General features: G+C 34.6%; 2 protein-coding genes across 3 annotated transcripts; one reads left to right on the plus strand and one right to left on the minus strand.

Moving 5' to 3' along the window:
- The first annotated feature begins 2328 nt into the window (after positions 1–2328).
- Tango1 (transport and golgi organization 1) lies at positions 2329–9236 on the plus strand. Of its 2 annotated transcripts, XM_073964741.1 has the most exons (11): positions 2329–2636; positions 2733–3928; positions 4484–4931; positions 5869–6486; positions 6545–6864; positions 6939–7082; positions 7145–7305; positions 7574–7675; positions 7737–7942; positions 8118–8648; positions 8718–9236. In XM_073964741.1, exons 1-11 carry the CDS (start codon positions 2507–2509, stop codon positions 8828–8830), a joined length of 3969 nt encoding a protein of 1322 aa, XP_073820842.1. In that variant the 5' UTR covers positions 2329–2506; the 3' UTR covers positions 8831–9236. The 2 variants fall into 2 exon arrangements, with proteins under 2 accessions (XP_073820842.1, XP_073820841.1); XM_073964740.1 differs by having other exon boundaries at positions 2733–4931.
- A 43-nt stretch (positions 9237–9279) lies between these two features.
- On the minus strand, positions 9280–10450 carry LOC141391957 (uncharacterized). The gene is made up of 3 exons (XM_073964743.1): positions 9856–10450; positions 9692–9799; positions 9280–9637 (listed from the first exon to the last, which is right to left on the minus strand). Exons 1-3 carry the CDS (start codon positions 10320–10322, stop codon positions 9511–9513), a joined length of 702 nt encoding a protein of 233 aa, XP_073820844.1. The 5' UTR covers positions 10323–10450; the 3' UTR covers positions 9280–9510.
- Positions 10451–22135: the final 11685 nt, after the last annotated feature.

Below are 22135 nucleotides of genomic sequence, written 5' to 3' on the forward strand. Positions count from 1 at the left end.
TACTCCAAAAAAATCACTGTAAAATTTTAACGAAAACTTTAATATTTTTTGATGGAATGAAAATGACCCAAATGATAGCTTTGTTCCAGAACTAAAAAATTGTTTACAATTTTTACGACTTTTACACATTTTACCCGAAAAAGCGTTCCCGTACACAAAAAAGCTCACTTCTCTTTAAACAAAAATGCCGGTGAATTACGTTCTCTTTAAAAACTTTTTACTCGACAAATTTGAGTGTGTAAAAAATAGTAACGTGGTTGCCAATCAGACTGGTACGCCGAGTTTAACATTTGTTCCAGCTTTTTTGACGTTTTTCCACTTTAGCGTTCCCCAACTTTTTGAAAAAACTTTTATTTGGCAACAATTTTTCTCTCTTTTAGGAGTTTTACTAGCTTTGTTCCTTTACTTTTTTAATGGTAAAAGTGCTAAAAGAGAAAACTGTCAAAATTGCTCTCTCATGAACCTTTTTACCAGAAAAGTAAAGGAACGAAAAAATGGTAGATCTGGTAGCAATGTCAAAAAGAAACATACAAATTCAAATTTCTTCTTTTATTTCACAGTTTTTAATTTTGTTTTGTCAGCAATCGCCTTTTTCCTCTGTTTTTCGTTCACTTTTTATTCAAACAAATGTCAAAAAATCAGTTCTACCATTTTTTACCTGCAGAAATTTGTCTGGTAGCCTGTGGTAGAAGAGAAAGCCATTTGTGCACTCTCTCTTCTCTCACTCTCTTAAAAATTGCGGCCAGTTTTACCACTTTTTGGGGTTAGGGAGCGCTTTGCAGGATAAAAATGGTAAAAAGGTAACCTCAGGTAAGTAAAGTTTGTTATCGAACAGCATTTTGTAAAAGTTTGTACAAACTTTTGGGTTATCGAAAAGACCTATTAAAGATACTCATTTTTACTACGATAAGGCCTTTAAGGCCTGGGTACATAAGCTGCCTCGCCTGGTTGCCTTGTTTTCCTGCTTCATTTCTGGCATAATAAAAATAAAAGAATAAAGAAGGCCGAGCTAATTTCGAACTGGGTTGCCCTTTTCTTTTTTATTCTTTTATCAGAGAACAAGCAAGGCAACCAGGCGAGGCAGCTTATGTACTCAGACCTTTATAGCCCGATGAGACTGAAGTCTTAAAATATTTGTAATAAGCATTTTTATATTACTGAGTTTTGTCGGCAGCTCAAAAAATGAGTTGCAGAATTTCACTACAGGATAGTATTTGCTCTGTACAAAAACTTTCAAGAGTCTACAATTTTTAAAATTTTTTGACCATTTTTCCCATTATATATTTGCCAGGTTTAGAAACAGTGCTGTAAGCTTCGTTCCAGAACTAAAAAGTTTTTACACATTTTGAACATTTTTCCCCGAAATGCGTTCCCGTGCACCAAAAAAGTGGCATAATGTTCACTTCTCTTTGAACAAAAATGGCGCTGAATGGCTTTCTCTTTAGAAACTTTTTACACGACAAATTTAGGAGAGCAAAAATGTGCAACATGTTTGCCGGCTTCTGATTGGCTGAAACGTCGACTTTGACACTTGTTCCAGTTTTTTGACGTTTCTACCATTTTTCCGTTCCCGTAAATTTTGGAAAAATGTGTATGTATACTTATGTATGTACTTTTAGCATTAAAAAAGTACTGGAACGGAGCTATTATTTTACATATTTGTAGATAAACTTTCTCATACTCCTAACGCTAATGTACAATCTTATTTAAGATAAAGTAAATAACATTTTCGGCAAGTCGAATTTGCCCTACTATAATCTAGCAGCATGTTTGTTGGGATTCGATTGACATATATTTACAGCCAGTTTCTGTATGTCGAAAGAAGAATGTGTGCGAATGAAACACGCCCGATCTTTAGTTTTCGAAATAATTTTACCGTTGCCTTTGCTTCAAAACAAAAAACAAATTTGAAAAACACACAAGAGTTTGGACGTGTTTCTTTCGCACACATTCTTCTTTCGACATACAGAAACGGCTGTAACTGTCATTTTTCCATTTCCGTACTTTCTAAACGAATAAAAGTTTGTGCAGGCAATTCTTCAAAGTTCGTTCTTTTGCTCATTTCCGCCTGTTTCTGTATGTCGAAAGAAGAAAGTGTGCCAAAAAAACACGTCCAAACTCTTGTGTGTTTTTCAAATTTGTTTTTTGTATTGAGATCTCAGTAAAGCATTTCATTTATTCAAATGTCCAGACGCTACAATTATTTCGAATTCATTTGATCTGTAACGTTTTCAAGAAAGCTCTTATCTGATGAGCTTTTAGGAAATATAATATTATTTTTCAATCTATAGATCCATTTGGCACGTTAATTTCCGAACTATAGATCCATCTGGCACATACGAAAAAAAGCAACTCTGCAAGTAAAAACTCATTTTTATATGTGTGATGTGGCGAACGAAAAATTATAATTTTACACAAGACAAATAAAAAAGGAAAAAGAAGTGAATTATATTGTCTGTAGCAGTTATTATTGTTGATAAACGAGAAACGAAAAACGCAATGCAAAATGTGGAAAATAACCAAAGCACCAACAACGAATTTATTAGCACTGACGTTAGTATTTACCCTAGTTTTTTGGGACACAGCCTATGGACTTCTTTCAGACAAACGGCTGTGTGCCGATGAGAAATGTAAAGGTAAGTGAAAGGGGCCTTGGTCTTATCGTAGAGTGTCGTTACCAAAAACTGAAACTGAGCTAATCACCATGGTTTTGTTTTTCTTTTATTTTCTAGAAATCATATCTACGGGCAAGGGGAAAATCAATTATCGCGCGGGGGAAGAGGGTATGGTCTCATTTAAGATCAATTCACCAATTCGTATTAAATCGAAAAGTGCTGGCTCGAATCCTTCTTTGTGGGGAATTGAAGTAAACGGCCGTGAAGGCTATGCACCCAAAGAGTACATAAGGGAGGAGCGTATATTAATAAGTGAAAAAGATCTTAAATTTATTGTGGATGTTGTAAAACCTGGAAGCGAAGTACACCCAGCACCTGCTGCTCCAGTTCCAGCTGTTCCAGAGGCTACTGTAGAAACTTCAACTCCTACTGCTCCTTTAGATAGTGCGGTTGTAAAGTCTCAAGAGGAACCTATAAACAGCAGTCCAGTAGATTCGAATACTGAATTACCACAACCAAACGCAACACCGGTCCAAGAAGATCATGTTATTGTAGATGGAACCAGAATTCCTACGTTAAATGATAATGACCAGGGCTCCCAAACAATGGGTGGTTTTACGCTACCTATGACTGATGATGACGATGAGGAAGATGATGGCGAAATTGGTGATTATGACGATGATGAAGAAGAAATCGAAGAAGATTTTACTAATAGTAAGGAATCTGTAATAAAACAACCTGTGGAACCTGTACCACTTAACTCCAAAGTAGAAACTATTGAGAATAATACTGAAACCCCCTCAACAGATAGTACTTCTACAAAGACTGAGGAGCTACCCAGCAATGTTTTTGATACTTCTTCGGAGGCTACAACTATTTCTTCAAGTGAGGTGGACGGGGGTGTTGCTTCAACGACTGAGGAAATTCAAAATGTAACTGAATCAGTGCAAGTTTCAACGGAATCAAGTGTCAACGATGTGCAGCCAACTGAACCTACCCCCAGTCAAGAAGTAACAACAGAAGATACCATTACGAAATCCCCAGAGGATGTGAAACCACAAGAACACGAGCAACCACCAGTTCCTATTGAAACAGAAAATAATGCAGAAAATTTGAGTGGAGATAAATCGTCTGAGACTACTTCCACCACCACAACCACAGAAGCCTTTGGCACTGCCAACACACAAGAAGAAGAAATTCTGAATGCAACTAACATATCGAATGAACAAAGTCTTCCTGAAAACACAACTCCTGAAACCTCATCAAATGTAGTCAACACCAATGACAGCGGACTAAACTCCAATGAGCAAACTGTAAGTGAGCCAGTTGTACAAAACCAACTACCATTGGAATTACCCATAGAAAATACTCTCAATATGCTGGATATCACAGTACAAACAGAAACGTCCAATTATCCAGATCCAATAACCTCCCTTCCCACGGAAAATATTCCAAGTGAATTTGAATCTCCTCAAGTATCCACACATGCAGAACCACAGCCAACAGACACTCCTACACTCAACACAGAAATACCTCCTCTTTACAACCTTCCCTATCAGCAACAACCCGAGTTACAGCCAACCGAAGCTCCGGTGCTTAGTACCGAAGTACCCCCAGTCTATAGTGATTCCTATCAACCCGATTTACAACCAACCGAAGCTCCCGTGCTTAGTACCGAAGTACCCCCTGTCTATAGTGATTCCTATCAAACACAACAAAATACTAATGATTATGTCAATCCCACACAATATAATCCCTATGTTGTCGAATCATCCAATACACCATTACCACCTCAATATGATTATCATCAAGCCACAACTGAACCATCATTACCTACTGAAACACCATTTTATGATAATTATGGACAGCAACAACAGCAGCAGTCTACAGGATATGAAGATGAAACAACAACTGTTCAACCGGAGATAACAATTACCGATACTCCCCTTGTTAGTGAACCGGAAGTAACAACAATTAAACCGCAAGCTGTTGACAATTCTTATTCATATAATGAAGTTCCTCAAGGACAAGGTTATGTGGAACCTCTTCAGCCTGTAGAACCTGCCCAACCATTTGATGATCCAAAATCATTACCTACATTAACACCATCACATCAACACGAAGATCATGGAGAGAAGAAAGATAAAGGATTATTTGCCACAATTATGGATACTGTCAATAATATTTTACCGAATAGTAAGAAACCCAAATATCCTTCAGCAACTGAAATGGATGACAATGAACTTAATAGAATATTATATCCCGAAATGGGCGGAAGACATCCAGCTTCAATACACCAGCCAAAGAATGAAGAAGGTAAGTTCCATTTTATTTTAGATTTTCATTGCAGATTTTCACCTATTTAACTGTCTATTGTGACATGTTCGCGGTATTATTATAATAATTGTTCCACAAACATCCCAGGCGGGACAGGGGAGACTTCTCTCATATCAATGAGTGCACCCCGATTCATATTAGCTCAATGATATGCGACCTACAGTTTATCGCCGAATCCGAACGGCGTGTCTAAGACACCATTTGTAGAGAAGTTTTACAAGGCTGAAATACTCAGAAAATGTCGCCAACATTACTGAGGGATATTTTGCCACCGTTGAAAAATGTTTGATGTTGACTGGTCGGGGAATCGAACCCACGACCTTTAGCGTGCAAGGCGGGTGTGCATACCATTGCACCACGGTGGCACCCAAGTTCGCGGTATAACTCAATTAATTCAATCAATTAAAAACTTTCATAAATAATGACTTTCGTCCTAATATTACAACAATAAATGAAAATAGTTTTCGTTGTTCTTGTATTTCCTATAATACATAGAAAATTTGTTGTCTCGAGCTCAGTCTGGCTAGTGCAGTACAGAATATTTTACTGTAGTTACGGTATGGTTTATATGGACTGAACTGAACTAAAGAAAGCGTCCAACAAGTGCCGATAATTCTCAAAATGCGGTTTATTGATTAAGAGTGAATGTTTCGGAAATTGTGTTTATCACTCTTTGACGTGTTTGACAAACAGAATGAATGATCATGACTAGTCATTCCGCGTCTTATCTCCGTTATGTAGGTTATAAAGGTTTTTGACCTAGTTCTTATCTTCTCCAAAAATTAATTTATACAAGATTTCTTTCTAACAAAAATTCTAATAGATTTGTTACGATTTCGTGATTACGATTTTTCTGCATTTCCCAAATTAAATAGTCCTAATATTTGCCTATGTATTAATATTTTTCTTTCTACAGGTGACAGTTTCTGTGAAAAATTGGGACCAAATGATTGCCCCCATTCATCGCTTAAAACTCCCAAGCATTCCGAGGGAGAAGAATGCAAGTGTTCTCTGGTGTCTTTAATAACCACAGAATTTACTTTGGAAACATTTGTTCAAGCTTTGGCCTCAAAGGTTTTGGAGATTAGCGATTTGTTGGGATTCTTAGCCATTGTTGCTGCAACAACTTTATTCTTCGTATTCGGCTATTATTGTTTCTGTAATAGCAGCAGTGAGGGTGCCTTACTCTCCAAACTAAATCAATTGGAAAGTAGTCTATTGGCTTCACACAAAGAAAATGCCATACTCAAGCACAATTTAATGTCCACAAGGCAAAAACTCTCCAGCATTGAAGACAACTCCTTTGGCTCCAATGATATGGTTTTGTCAATTAAAAAGGAGTTGGAAGAGGAGTTGGTGGAAAAGGCCAGACTGCAAGAACAAATAACCTCATTGCAGAAGGAATTGGAAGCAGCTGCCGATGCTGGTATTGAATTGAATAAAATCGTTTCGGAATTGTTGAGTAATCAGACCGGAGATGAAAGCATTATTAGCAGTGTAGAGGAATTGCAAAAACAATTAAATGAACAACAAAGTAAGAAAGCAACAATAGACACTAAGATTTATTGACTAATTTTTAATTTCCTTTGTAGATACAATTTTGGAAATTAATGCCAGCTTAGCTGAAAAGAGCCGTGAAAATAGTGAATTACAGCTGCTGATTGCCGAACAAAATGCCCGCTATGAATCACAAATTTCCAATCTTCAAAGGGACAATGATGAACTGGAGGCTGAAAAGGGTAGTCTAATGACACGCTTGGATGAGATTAAGAATGATTTTGACAAGGATATTACCGCTGCTTTAGAGGGAAAGAATTTCGAAATAAAACGCCTACAAAACGAAATTGTAGATTTAAGCGCAAAACTTGAAGCTGAACACACAAAATGGCAAACCAGTATGGCTAAAGTGGAGGTGGGAGCATTCTACACTATTTCAAGTATAAACATTAAGTAATAAAATTACCTTTTATTGTATTTATATTGTAGGCCTTGGAAGAATGCTTGAAGAATGTGAAAAAGGATCCCAATGTAAATATAACTCAGGTTATAGATGTGGCCAATATTAGAGCTGAACTTTTGGATGCTCAAAAGAAATATTCTTCCTTGAAGGAACGTTTGGAATTGGAGTTGGTACGTTTAGATTTTTTCCGGTTTATTTGAAATATTTATAAAAATATTTTTCCCTTTCTAAGGATGCCAGAAAAGTATGTGAAAATCAATTGCAAGTGGCAACAGCTGAAGTGGAAAAACTGAAACAAGACTTCAATCAATCGGAAAAAGACAAACTGGAAGCTCAAACTCGTTTAGAAGTATTGTCCAATTACTTCAAAGAAAAAGAAACACAATTGCAAAAGTAAGAATTTAAAGTTCCCTTTTACTTGAGTGTTCATAATCATGCAGAAAATGTTTATCATGGCGTATATTGTAAAAAAATCATACGTTAAATGTAGCATGTAATGAGCGTACGAATAGTACAAACTCCAAAACCGCACCCTAAATATTTCATGACAAATTTCCTCGTTGTTTTTTTAGCCATAGAAACAAAAAGGATTTCATGAAATGTTTCTGGTCTGGTTTGGTGTAGTATCAAACTATTTAAATTATTTGTATTCCAACTATAGGGAATTGAGCCTAAAGGAAACCATGTGGCTGCAGCAGCAGGGAGAAACCAGTACAACGGTAGAACGTTTAACTGCCATGCAAGAAGAAATACAATCATTAAAGTAAATTCTATTTAAATTTAGAAATTTGCCATTATTTTTTACATTGTGAAATTTGTTGTAGATCTCAAAATGATGCCTTGCGTGCTGAGATTGAAGCACAAGTTGCAGCGCACAAGGCCCAAACAGGCACTCTTGAGAATCGTGCCCATGAGACATGGTTGGCAGCACGTCAATCAGACAGACGCTATGAAGAAGCCAGGGCAGAAGCCACTGCTCTACGTCGAAAATTGACAGCATTAGCTGGTGGCAATGTTAATGAAGCCAATAGTAAGTACATGACACTTCCTTACGTGATGTCCACAACTGTGAACTTAAACACAACTTGTCATTGATCCAAAAAAAGTTGATACTCAGTAGTCTAAGTTGAGATAAACTGCCATTTAATTTCTGCAGGACCACTTATTCCAATTTATTGAATGTATTTTATTTTTGTTTACTTCAGAACCTTCAGCTGGTCCTGCAGGCTTGGGTGATGAATTAGCAAATGCCCCCTCGCCCATACACATGGAGTCTCCAGGCTCCCCCATGTTAGGCAGAATGCCACCACCACCATTCCTACCGCCTCCATTTATGGGACCACCCCCACCATTTATGGGTATGCCACCACCACCTCCTTTTGTGCCACCAGGTGAGATGCGTCCAGCACCATTGGGACGCATCATGTCACCGCCGCCACCACAACGCTCAAGTCTAATAGACTACGACGACTATATGGATTATGAAAGTAACAATTCGTGGCACCGACATCACACATATTCACCACCACCACGAACATATCGGTCACTCTCACCCACAGATAGCCGCTATAATTATGGCACAGAACGCGATCTAATGTCTACCTATGACACAGAAACTGACTTTAGTCCTCCACCAAGTCCCCGGGAATCAAGAAGAAGGGCTGGCTATGATAGTGACAAGGGTGGCAGTAGACATCCATATAATAATTCTAAGAAATCATCTTCAGGTCATAAAGGTAAATCCCTAACTTTTATAAAAAATTAAGTATACATATTCTTACTAATGGACTTTTATTGATTTTCAGGTAATATTAGTTCCGGTTCCGACAAGTCCTATAACTCTTCATCCAAAAAAGGTGGCAACAAATCAAAATCCAGCGGAGGTGGCGGCGGCGGGGGTGGTAAATCGCTAGTATGATTTGTTCTTAAACTCCCATCCACAATGGAGGAAATAAAGTCGTCCCCCATACAAAACATTACCGTTACAAATGCATTAAGCCTAAGAGAGCGAGTCTGAGAATGATGAATGTTTGTGAGCGTGTTTACGACGTAGTATATGTGCCGTGTCTGCTGTCGACAATTTTTATTTGTTAATCGTGTAGTTAAATATAATTTTTAAAATTTACTCAACAAAATTATGATTCAGAGAATGAAATCATTCTAAACTTAATGATACTTACTAAGTTTAATATACAATACAAATAACAACTACAACAACAAGCCAAATTATAAAAAGGAAATTATAATGAATTCATAAAAGGAGAATGAAAGAAAAAAATAATAACAAAAATTGAAAAACCACAAACAAAAGAAACAAAAACAAAGGACGTTTTAATTCAATTAACCATAAGTTTTTCGTTCATTCATTACGATGCCATCAAATCATCATAATTAACATTATTCAAGATTTTTCATTTCTATAACATTTCTTCAATCAACACATGAAAAAATTCAAAATCAAGATATCAAGTCTTCAGTCAACATTTTCAAGAGACAGATTATTAAATTTCAAGACATCTTACAAGGTAAGTTAATTGGCTTTCATGATGATTTCGTATTCTTGTATTATAAAAGGAGTCACAAAAACTGTAACGATCGTTATTGGAATTTATTTGTTTTTCTATGAAACCAAGATTTTCTTTGATATACTTCCAATGATGTCTGGGTATGTGTATCAATCCTCTTGGGAGTAAAAAGCATTGATTCCGTTTGTGTGGATTTAGAACTAAAAATTTGTTATTGTTTTAAATGAAAATGAGATGTTGTTTTTAGGTTTTACCTTTTATCTCTGTTTTTCGTTTCCTTAAATTTGCAGTACCGCACTCGTTTTGGCAGACAAGGATTTCGTATTCGTTTATGGCTTTGCAACAATCTTCTTGTTCTATTGCTAAGGTTATAATAAAATTAATCATATGCCTTTGTATGATTTTCTAATATTTATACCTCCAAACGTTGTCCATCTTCAACTTTTTATTAAGCACTGACATTTCCGTTAATTGGTTCAGTAATTTTGTATTATTGCCTATCAAGTGATTTTGATTTATTACAAGTTCGCCAATTTCATTTAACATGTAAATGATTAATTCTGGTTCCGTCGACTTCTCTGCTGAAATTGGTGTAGGGAAATCTAAGGACTTTTCTAAAACATCACCAATATTATAAACTTGAGTGCTCGAGGATGTCATAACCACGTCATCCGTCTGAGTAGCAGTGGTTAAGGTGCGACATTTACATTGTATGCCACATGTTGTTGTTTGTATTTCAGTCTGAACAGATTTTGAAAAGAAATAGCGTATAGGAGGTGGCGGATGCCTAGGCACCGAAGTAGATTTCCTTTTATTATAAGCCAAGGTTTGTTGTCCCGATGATTTCGAGATAATTCTTTCGGTTTCGGTAGCAGAACAAACCATTTTGACTTGCTTTCGACTTGCAGTTTGTGTAGCAATATTTATTTTTGAAGCTGGCCTTTCTGTTTCAGTACCTTTACAAATCCGTTTGATATCTAACGCATTTTCTATATCAATGTTTTCAATTTTGCTGCGTTGTAAAACAATTTTCCGAAGTTTATTTGTATCGGTCAATTCTTTTAGCGATTCTTCTATAATCTTTCTAGTCAAATATGATTTGACTTTATTTCGATAGCTTTTATACAGTTTTAATCTTCTGTTTATTCTTTGTTTTAGCGATAGACGTTTTAATTGCAATTTCCTTATCCTTGTTATTTTCAAATACTTTCCACTTAATTGAAATTGTATGGAATAGCTGAAATATAAATTAGAAATTTTTAAAAAGGGTAGAGGATTAATTTTATTAGTCATATACCAAATATTCTGAATAAACAAACGTTTACATTCTGTTATAGCTTTATTCGTTGATAATCCTTTAAAAAGTAAGGTTTTGATATCCATTTTTAATAATTCGTTTATAGTTTTATGAAGTTTTAAAATAAAAATGATACAATTTTCGACAAATGTCAATTGGGAATTTCGTACGTTTAAAATTTAAGGTAAAAACACAATAAAGTTTTTCTGCTAATGCTTCAGCAAACTTTAAACAAGATGTGACCGAAATAAATTGAACAAATGGGAAGATAAAAGCCAAGTAGTAGACTAAAGCCCTCGGCACATACGGTCCGTTTAGTGACACGCTGGGACACGCGTTGTCCCAAAACAGTTAAATTATGTTTAACTTTAATGCGTCAGCCATATTGTTGTTTTTCAAAAAACTTGGCTTCACTTACACTTTTTTCATGTGGTTGTTGTAACGCAACGTACAACACACCGTATGTGCCGAGCGCTTAACTAATTTGTTCACATTTAATTGATGCGAACAACATGTTTCTGCGTTCATTTTTAGAAATAAATACAGTGTTGCGCATATCAAAAGCAAAGAAATCCAGGATTACGCATTAATTCAATTTTTGGATCCGTTACAATTTTTTAAAATGTAATATTTTGTATCCAGCTGTTCTTTGTTATGTACAGAGAGGTTGTTTCTGTACTTTGTAGTTGGATGGGATAACAACAACAATAGCTGTGTTCCAGAACTAAAAAGTTTTTACAATTTTTACGACTTTTACACATTTTACTCGAAAAAGCGTTCCCGTACACAAAAAAGTTGTAAAATGTTCACTTCTCTTTAAACAAAAATGGCGCTGAATGACGCTCTCTTTAAAAACTTTTTACACGACAAATTTGGTCGAGTAAAAAAATAGTAACATGGTTGCCGGCGTCTGATTGGCTGATACGCCGACTTTGACATTTGTTCCAGTTTTTTTGACGTATTTTCCATTTTTCCGTTCCCGAACTATTTCAAAAAACTTGTGTGTGATAACAAATTTTTTGCAGTTCTCTCTTTTACGAGTTTTACCATTAAAAAGTACGGGAACGAAGCTAATAATATTGACTTATCCTTGAGAATGGGGAGTGCCAAACAAAAGCAATAACGGAATATTATTAACAATTGTAGTCTTATCGGTTTCTTACCCCCTGTTTTTGTAACTATTTTTTGTTCGTTCGTCTATATTGATAATAATTCAGGCATCCATGGCTCAGCCCCCAGATGACATACGGACCTAATTTTTCGTAGACGCGTTCCATATATAGTTAAGAATTCCTATTTTAAAAATTAGAGCTCTACATTAGCGCTGAGGCGAGCAAATCGATCTACAAAATTTGAAAATTCGTGTGAGAAGAATAAAAACTTTTACAAAAACAGGGGGTTAAATTTGTTGTTTTGAGGCATGTTACTGTAATTTTTGGAAAAATTTGAATTTGTTATCCTAACAGGGTTGCCATCTCCTACCACTTTCCCACCACTTTCTGGGGAAAATATAATAGTACGTTTATATATAACCATATTTAACAAACCCACTGGGTTTCAAATGTCAATTCCATTTTTCAAATTAATCCTAATAAAGAAGGTTAACCCTGCAAAAGGATATAATATAAACATGGCCTAATACCCCCAAATCTAATTTTTTCCCTTATATAAAAATTTAAATTGCAAAATATTCATTCGGAAAATCGTTTAGTATCTACCGCTCTTATGTTTGCCGAATAATAAAAAAGTTAAACAACCGAATATTGGTGAACACAATACATCTCGGTTAAAAACGTTGGGGAAACCTTAAAAATAATATTTGGGGCTCTTATTTCCAATATGATTCGTTCGCAGAAAAATTTTTGAAAACAAAGAACAACTGGACACAAAATATTACATTTTAAAAAATTGCAACGGATCCAAAAATTTGAATTAATGCGTAATCCTTGATTTGTTGATTTTGATATGTGCAACACTGTATATTTTAATTTAATACTAGCATACTCTCTCACTCGTGTTACTAGCCCGTCGTATTGCCTTTTAATTGCGACTTTTTACAGACATTATGCTTTGCAATTCCAAAAAATGTATTTTTTCTTCATTTCTTCGGGTCCATTGTCTAACCGAGTTACTCATTGAGGATTTTAAATTTATCAACAGATTTTATCTGTAACCCTTCTTTTCTCTAACAGAATCGTCCCAGTCCCCTATATTCATCCTAATGCGATCTTTTTATAAAATTTAAAAAAAAGGTAAAGTCGAATTATCCCGATTATTGAGGCATATATGTTTTTAGTATTTCATGGCTGATCAAACCTCACCATTTAAGGAAATTTCTTAATATATCGTTTTTCTTAATATGGTAGATACCGTGTCATCTTCGAAATGCATGTCCACGTGTACCACGCCACATTCAAGAAAATTCCATGAAAATCGGTTCGTCAGTTTTCAATATATCGACGCCTCCAAACAATAGTATGCTAAGTCGACTTAGCATGTTTTCAAGTTCTTTACATTTTTATATTTAACGTCCTTTAACTTAAACTCTGTCTAATTTTGGTAATGATCGGTCAATCCGAACAGAAGTTATAAACAAATATTGACTTAGCATAGTATTGATGTTCAAAAAATTTCCAAACTTTGAGAGCTTCTCCTGCAAAACTCACTTTTTAGACTTAGCATACTATTATTTGGAGGTGTCGATATAACATACTTAAAAAGTAGTCGTGATCGGGACTTCGTATGTTTTCTAAAATTTCATGAAATTAGGCTCAGTAGTTTTGAAAGTTTGCTGGAGTCGTGAAAATAAGCTCGACTCCGATTCAGGGCAAATTTAGGGGTCGATTATGGATAGCAACCCAACTCCAGTTGCGTTGGCGACAGCAAATTTGATTATACAAATTTCCATTTTCGCATAGAAATTCATACTTTTTTACAATTAAATTAATAGCTTAAGGTTCAAAACAATGATGCTGAATGAATTCGATACAAATTTCTGTCGTTTTACTAATTTTAATTGTATGGTTTTCTCCTCTGGCAACGAAACTACAGTTGAGTTGCAGTCCATAATGTTTTCGTTTAAATATATTGAAATATTTTAAATACTTAATATTTTTTATTTTTTATTTTTATTTATTTCAATTCATATTTGCCTAGTCTTTCGACCTTAAGCTGTATACTACATTATAATGTTTATATAACAAAATTAATATAAAATAAAGTAATAAGTAAGGAATATTTAAACTACTCAAATAAAAATAATTACTATCTGTAACAGTAGGGGTAGTAATTATAAAAAAAAAAGGATATAAACTTATAACATTTCGACTAATAGAGATTTAAAGTACTCCAGGAAATGGATGGAATGTTCAACTACTCGTTTAACAAAAATATACAATGATATATTATAAACATAACTAATTGGTAAAAAAAACTATAATTTTTGAAAATTTAAATTTAGCAAGAAAACAAAGATTATGAAGAAAGGGCATTTTGTGCAAGCACGCGATGAATTTTTAACTACTAAAATAATAATAAAAATAATAAAAATAATATTTCTAAGTTTGATCGATAAGGACTACACTTCGATCCAAATATATTACCCACATCATATCATTGTTATATGGGAAGATGTATAACGAAAACTAATAAAGAAATAAGTTTCATATTAGAAGTGGCAGGGTGCCAATGTTCTTGCTGTAGTTGTTAAAGGCTTTTATTGAAAGAAGAAAACACCATCGACCTAATACCTGGATCTTTATTGAAGTTAGATGCCTGAAAACTTTACATAATATTTTAGCCACATGATTGAGAATTCCTGATAGATAAAGTCAACTATATAAGACGGATTTGGTAATTTTGTTGCATATACATATCCTGACTGCAGGAAATTACCAAAACGTTATTATCAGCCCAATTATGAACGGCCTCTCACCGTGAGTTTTCTCTTTCTCGCCTCCTCCCCTATTATAAACATCATATCGCCGTGAGTGATGTTATGTTCTCACTGTTCCCTTATTATAAACAACAAGAGGGTGAGCAAAACTCACGTTCGTGAAAAAATTAGCTATTACAAATGTAAAAAAGTGAGAAAAAGAGGCAAATTTCTGCTGAAATTTCTCACTACCGAAATCAAAGTGAGTTGAACAAAAAAATTTAAGTGTGAAGATTTATTTTAAAAAATACGAATATTTTGTATCTGTAATGATAATTAATTGTATTTTAGGTTGAAAGTAACAAAAAATAATAAGAGACTTTTTATGTTGTGAGGTTATTGTTGACCTTTGGACGCTATTTTCTTTGGTTTTAATTTGGCTTGAGGTCAACTTAAAAATTTAAAAAAAAATGGGCGTTTTTGTTTTTATTCTTATAAAAAGAAAGAAATATCATTATTATAAATTTCTACCATAATGTTTATAGTTGCATAAAACGAATGTTCTTGTTTTTTAAAGCTTAGGACATTGACCGCTAACATTTTTTTAGAGTTCTTTACGAATTCGGTCTGAATCTCTGAATTCTTTCAGAATTTGGTACAAAATTGGGTCTACCTTCAGTTCCAAGAATGGCATGTAACTATCCACTGGAGTTATATGACTAGGTTTGGCATCGCACCATTAAAAGACGCAGAGTGCTGTGCATGGTGCTATCAATATTTGCCTAAGAATTTAGACGACTGCAATATCCCAAGTACAGTTGAGCAAAAACTACTCTGGTTTGTTGTGGACTTTATTCACACTATATTTGTTTACATTAGAACCTGCGACTATGTGAAAGCTATTCAAAACTACTTGAAATGCTTGTTGAGCAAGGGATTCTATCCAGTATGGTTGGGCTTCCCTCTCTAGAACGTGAAGATCATTCTTGATGGACCTAGTGTGTCGGGCCAACCCACCCAACGTTTTAGTTACAGTACTTGCTCGGGCATTACCGTGAGAGCCATCCCTATCTCACGGTAATGCCCGAGCAAGTACTGTAACTAAAACGTTGCCCGTGGTATGTATCAGTGAAGGAAGGCCTAAATCGAGTTTTCATGTATGGACAGATCAAAAAGGTACATTCTGCATAAAGCGGCTCACAACTATACAAGGACCCAATCAGGAGCAACCCATGTCTGCAATTGTTATTCCTAGAGAGAGTAATGTACACGATTTGGATCTTTTGGGGTCGCAGTCTTGGAAAGAATGGGAGATGGTGCTAAACACAACTTCCACTTCATTTCCTTGGTATTCCTCAGAATTTGCCATTTCTGTTATCACCCAAAATGCAACATTAAACATTTACTTATTGTAGCCATTTAATGGCGTTTTTAAACGACATTTGTTCACTTTTTTACGATTTTCCAATAAATTTCACGAATTCTTCAGTGTAAATAAACAATTTTCACATATCTGCCAAAACAAAAGAACAGCTGTTACAGATGTTGCCATGTTGTTTTAATGTTGTATTTTCTTTTACCAATATCCATGTTCTTTTACAGTGGATTGTTAATAACTGACATTTTTCTTGCTAGAATTGTTTATTAATTTGAAAATTTATTTATTTTTTATACAAAAAATAAGAATTAATTAATCTCAAAGTTATTTGTGCAAAAAATGACGGTATGGCAACACAAATTATTATTTCAAGGGTTCACAAGTCGCGCCATTATTTTCCATTTTCCGACTTGTCAACCCTTGTTCACTTTTTGTGCTCCTCCCTGCTCAATCATAATAGCTCGAGCAGGTGAAAGTGAACTGCAACTCACTTGTGAGTAGCTCCCTACGTGAAGATTCATAATCGCTATGTATATGTTTGGGGAACTGAAAAACTTAGCGGCAAATTTGTACTCTTGGAATAACGTCTATATATTATAATTGTGATATTTAACAGGAAAAAATCTTTTCATATGAAAGGAAAACTACAGATTTTTCTGCCGTCAGAATATGGATTGCAACATTATGTAAAAGATTACGACCCAATCCTTCGTAAATATTTGGCTTTACCTGTTTGCAATGCTACGGCATGTGCTTAACATGTTAAGCCGATAATATATTTTCCTTTCAATAAGGACCTGTAACATGTATAGTAGAATGGTTTTAAAAAATCGATGTCGAATTTTTTTATGCGGCACCCTCCTAAAATGTTTAGTTTTGTTAAAAATTAAGATTGCCACTGGGGTATCAAAGTTTCCATGGGCCCTTTATATAGCTAATACTAAAATCTGGGGCCTAATTATGTGAGTCGATTCGATCGTGAATTTACTCGTGAATAAGTTTTCGACACGAGAAAAAAACGGCATGATAAGACTCGATCGAAATCGTTGATCGAATGTTTCGAGAGTAACCGGTAATCGACTATGTGTTCTTCAGGGAATTTTATGAAGGTAGATGTCAAAAAAATGTGTTTATTTCAAAGCAAAAACTAAAAAACAAAATTATGGAAGAAAAATGTAAATATTTGTGGAATTTTTTGAACAATACATTGAATAATAATTTTGGAATGAAGTTGTGCTAAGAAAATATGAAAATTAGTAATGTTTGCAAAATTGTTTTGACATTCTTGTTACAGTTTGCTAATACATCTACCTTAATAATTCTCTCTCAAAATAAATGAGAGAATTTGGTGGGTGTTTTGACTTAGCCTCTCTGAGAGAGTATTTCCTTTGGTAAACAACGGGGGATGAACTGTTTAAAATGCACTTTATTAAAAGTTGTTCACCTATAAAGTGAAGGCTATTAATATTAATGGCCTGTTTCTCTAAGACGATTCGAATTCAAATTCGTTCGAACTACGACCAAGCTCCTATTGTTGTAGAATATTTTTGTTTGATTGAAAACAAACATAAATCAAATATTTTTCAAAAAAACAGAAGTTTGGTAGTAGTTCGAACGAATTTCTGTTCGAATCGTCTTAGTGAAACAGGCCATAAATATTTTTTTGTTTTGCAGAAATTCATATTTTTTCAACTTGTATTTTAACGACTGCAAACACTAATTTTTGGTTAATGATAGAATGCATATGTATTTATTTTAATTCTAATTTTATCACAATTTCTCAAAACGACTGAAAAGGACTTTTCCCAATTTCTCTTGTTATTTTGTGTAAAGAATGCTCACAATTATTTACTAATATCATTTTTCCTCTATAAACCGTCAATAAACAACAATTTTTTACATTTTAAACAAAAATACAATAAGAAATCTTTCATTTCGTTTGTTTACGATAGGTCATTTGGCTACGAGAAATTACTCGCAAATTTATGCTCAATTTCTCGATAATTTTACTCGATAACGAATGTTGTCATCCCAACTTTGAGTACTCGGGTCGAAACAACTCGATATCGAATCACGTAATTAGGCCCCTGATCCGATTTTTAAAACTTTTTGTAGGATTACTTGTTTAGCCACTACAAAGAACTGGTAAACTCTTTTCATCGATTGGACAATAAATGTGGTCTGTAGAGCGATTTCTCTAAAATGTGTATGGGACATAATCACTCTACAGACCACATTTATTGTCCAATCGATGAAAACAGTTTACCAGACCATTGTCTCCAAAATTAATTTTCACACCGATACATTCGTAATTTTTGTAATTATAGTGTTTTTTTTTTTTGGGCGTGGTCAATTTTTCCTTCCATAAAGACCTAAGTTTGGCTATGACGAACATTTATAAAAAAAATATCCAAATCGGTCCAGTCGTGCTCAACTATTGCAATTACCAACGAACAACATTTGATTTTTATACCCTCCACCATAGTATGTTTTTCCGTTTGTAACGCATTGAAATACTCATTTGCGACCCTATAAAGTATATATATTCTTGATCAGGGTAAAATTCTGAGTCGATCTGTGCACGTCCGTCCGTCTGTGGTAATCACTCTAGCATCCACAAAAATAGAGATAGGACGCTGAAATTTTGGGAAAAGGCTTCGTTTGTTTGAAGGCAGGTCAAGTTCGATGATGGGCTATATCGGTCCACGTTTTGGTATAGGCCCCATATAACGGTACCCCCCGATTTACGGTATTTTGACGTTTTTATTTACATTTTCAGACCGATTTAGCTATAATTTGACATTTAGGGTTCTTAAGTGTCAATAAACTTATATAACAAAACTTGTGAACATAGGTCCACGTTTTGGTATAGCCCCCATATAACGGTACCCCCGATTTACGGTATTTTGACGTTTTTACCTACATTTTCCGACCGATTTAGATATAATTTAACATTTAGGGTTCTTAAGTGTCAATAAACTTATATAACAAAACTTGTGGACATAGGTCCACGTTTTGGTATAGCCCCCATATAACGGTACCCCCGATTTACGGTATTTTGACGTTTTTAGCTACATTTTCAAACCGATTTAGCTATAAATTGACATTTAGGTTTCTTAAGTGTCAGTAAACTTGTATAACAAAACTTGTGCACATAGGTCCACGTTTTGGTATAGCCCCCATATAACGGTACCCCCCCATTTACGGTATTTTGACGTTTTTAGCTACATTTTCAGACCGATTTAGATATAATTTAACATTTAGGGTTCTTAAGTGTCAATAAACTTATATAACGAAACTTGTGAACATAGGTCCACGTTTTGGTATAGCCCCCATATAACGGTACCCCCCGATTTACGGTATTTTGACGTTTTTAGCTACATTTTCAGACCGATTTAGCTATAATTTGACATTTAGGGTTCTTAAGTGTCAATAAACTTATATAACAAAACTAGTTGACATAGGTTCATATAACGTTAACGCCCGATTTCAGGTATTTTGACATTTTAAGTCACATTTCTAGACCAAATTAGCTATAATTTGATATTTAGGGTTCTTAAGTGTCAATAAACTTAAATAACAAAACTAGTGGACATAGGTCCATGTTTTGGAATAGCCCCCATATAACGTTAACGCCCGATTTCAGGTATTTTGACGTTTTAAGTCACATTTCTAGACCGAATTAGATATAATTTGATATTTAGGGTTCTTAGTGACCAAAAAACTTATATTCGAAAAAATTATGAACATAGGTCCATGTTTTGGTATAGCCCCATATAACGGTACCTTCCCGATTTTCGGTATTTTGAGAATTTTACCTACAAGTTTTAACAGAATTAGCTGTAATTTGAAGATTTGACATTTGAAGTTCTTAGTGGTCACCACACCTCTCCACCAAAAATTGTCAAGAAAGGTCCATGTATGGATAAAGCCCCCATATAACGGTACCTCCCGATTTTCAGTAATTTGATGATTTTAGCTATAATATTAAACCGAACTAGCAGTAATTTGACATTTGAAGTTCTTAGTGGTCACAACACCTCTCCATCAAAAATTGTCAACATAGGTCCATGTTTGGATATAGCTCCCTTATAACAGTACCCACCGATTTTCAGTAATTTGGCAATTTTAGCTACAAGTTTTAACCGAACTAACTGTAATTTGACATTTGAAGGTTGTAGTGGTCACCACACATCTGCATCAACAATTTTCAACATAGCCCCAATATAACGATACCTCCCGATTTTCGGTACTTTGAGCATTTTACTTAAAATGTTTAACCGAACGTAGGTCCAAGTTTTGGTATAGCCCCAAAACAAACCTCCCGATTTTCCGTACCTTAGCTTTATTTTTGTGGACGAACTTTCTGTAATTTGAAATTTAAGAGCCAACAAAAATTCTGCAACAAAAATTGTTCATTTAAGTTCATATTTTCGTATAGCCCACATATAAGGGTACCTCCGAACTAGCTGTTAATGACATTTGAAGTTCCCACTTTATGTACCGATTTTCGGTATTTTGAGGATTTTAGTTACAATTTTTAACCGAATTAGGAGTTATTTGACATTAAAGACTCCCATCAAAAACTGTCAACATAGGTCCATGTTTTATTATAACCCCTAAATAACGGTACCTCCCAATTTCTAGCACACTAAAAATTGTCAACATACATAGTTAGATATATGCACCATAAAAAAGGGCCTCCCGAATGAATCATTTTATGTACATTATCTGACATTTTAACGTACCCACGTAAAGTTGAAGACAGGAATGAAAACTAATTATTCCATTTTAGTTCAGAATATTTAGTTATTGAATGGCATTTAATCTTTAATTCTCAGCTAAATACCTTGACATCAATGGCGTAGCGGTCTCATCGAAAAAGATTGGAACTTTACGGAGTAAAATATAACGCAATCACCAGCATTGTATTGTGATTGATCCTATTAATTACATGTCCAACTTGCTCAGCTTTGTCTGACTAAATGTAGTTATTCCAAGTTGCGATACGTAAACTGTAGGTAAATAAATAAAAAAATAAAATAAATACATTTCACTATACAGGCGGATCTAAGATAAATGTATATACATACATTAGCGCCTTTCAAGTGGACAAGTTGGTTCGAGGATTTGAAACGGCATCAAAGAAGTTTCGGAATATCATATCACAATGGTATTTTTGCCACTTTTATTTAAAGTATTTTATTAAGTCACTCCTATTAGGTGTACCCATTAATTTCCGATGTAGTTGATATCTGGACAGGATGTCGATGATTTTGGTGCAGTTGTATGAAAACCAAGTCCTACATAAATAAGATTTATGTTTAGTGTCGTTGTCTTTGTAGTATTTATATTGTGTAATAAGAGTGGCATTTATTGCCACGTGGTACTCTTACTCCAAAATAGTTTTCAATAAGAAGGACCAATATTCAGAGGCTGGTTTGGGGTCTACCGTTGATTTCTTTAATTATTCTTCTTTCAATTCGAGGGGTCAGGGGACCTTCAGATTGAGCCTTCCTTCTATCTCGGCGCGGTATATAATGTTGTACACCGTTCTCAGTCTAAAAAGGTGATTTCAGAATTTCTACGCCGGATTTACCATGTACCATAATTGGAATAGGCCAAATGTATCAACTTTTCCGAAGCACGTTTACCGGTCGTTGTGTTTTTTCGAATGTACCGCCTTTGTTGCACTAATGACAACAAGTTATGATGGGTCAAGAGATTACATCTCCATGTACCGTTAAAGTCATAAAAATCCTTTATTGCAAAAAATCGCGGAGAATTACGCTTTTTTATTGCATGTTCAATTATTATGCACTTACACGCAGAAAAGAGATATTGTAGGAGTAATCATATTCTAAGAACAAAATTGTGTATTTTAAAAATCTGGAAATATATGTTGTTGGTCCAACAATATATTTTGTGTCATTATGGTTCCTGAAACAACAATATATATTTTCAGATTTTTAAAATACGCTATTTTATTCTAAAAATATGATTGCTCCAACAATATTTTTCTCTGCGTGTAGTTGCCAAAAAACATGTTCCTATACGTTTTGATTGTTGTTTTTGTTATTTTCGATATCGATATTTTACTCATATGTACAAAACCCCTACATTATTAAAAGGATTTCTTGTAGTAATTC

The sequence above is a fragment of the Musca autumnalis genome, unplaced genomic scaffold (genome assembly GCF_047663935.1).
Source record: "Musca autumnalis isolate F117 unplaced genomic scaffold, ASM4766393v1 scaffold_2, whole genome shotgun sequence".
Taxonomy (NCBI): Eukaryota; Metazoa; Arthropoda; class Insecta; order Diptera; family Muscidae; genus Musca; species Musca autumnalis.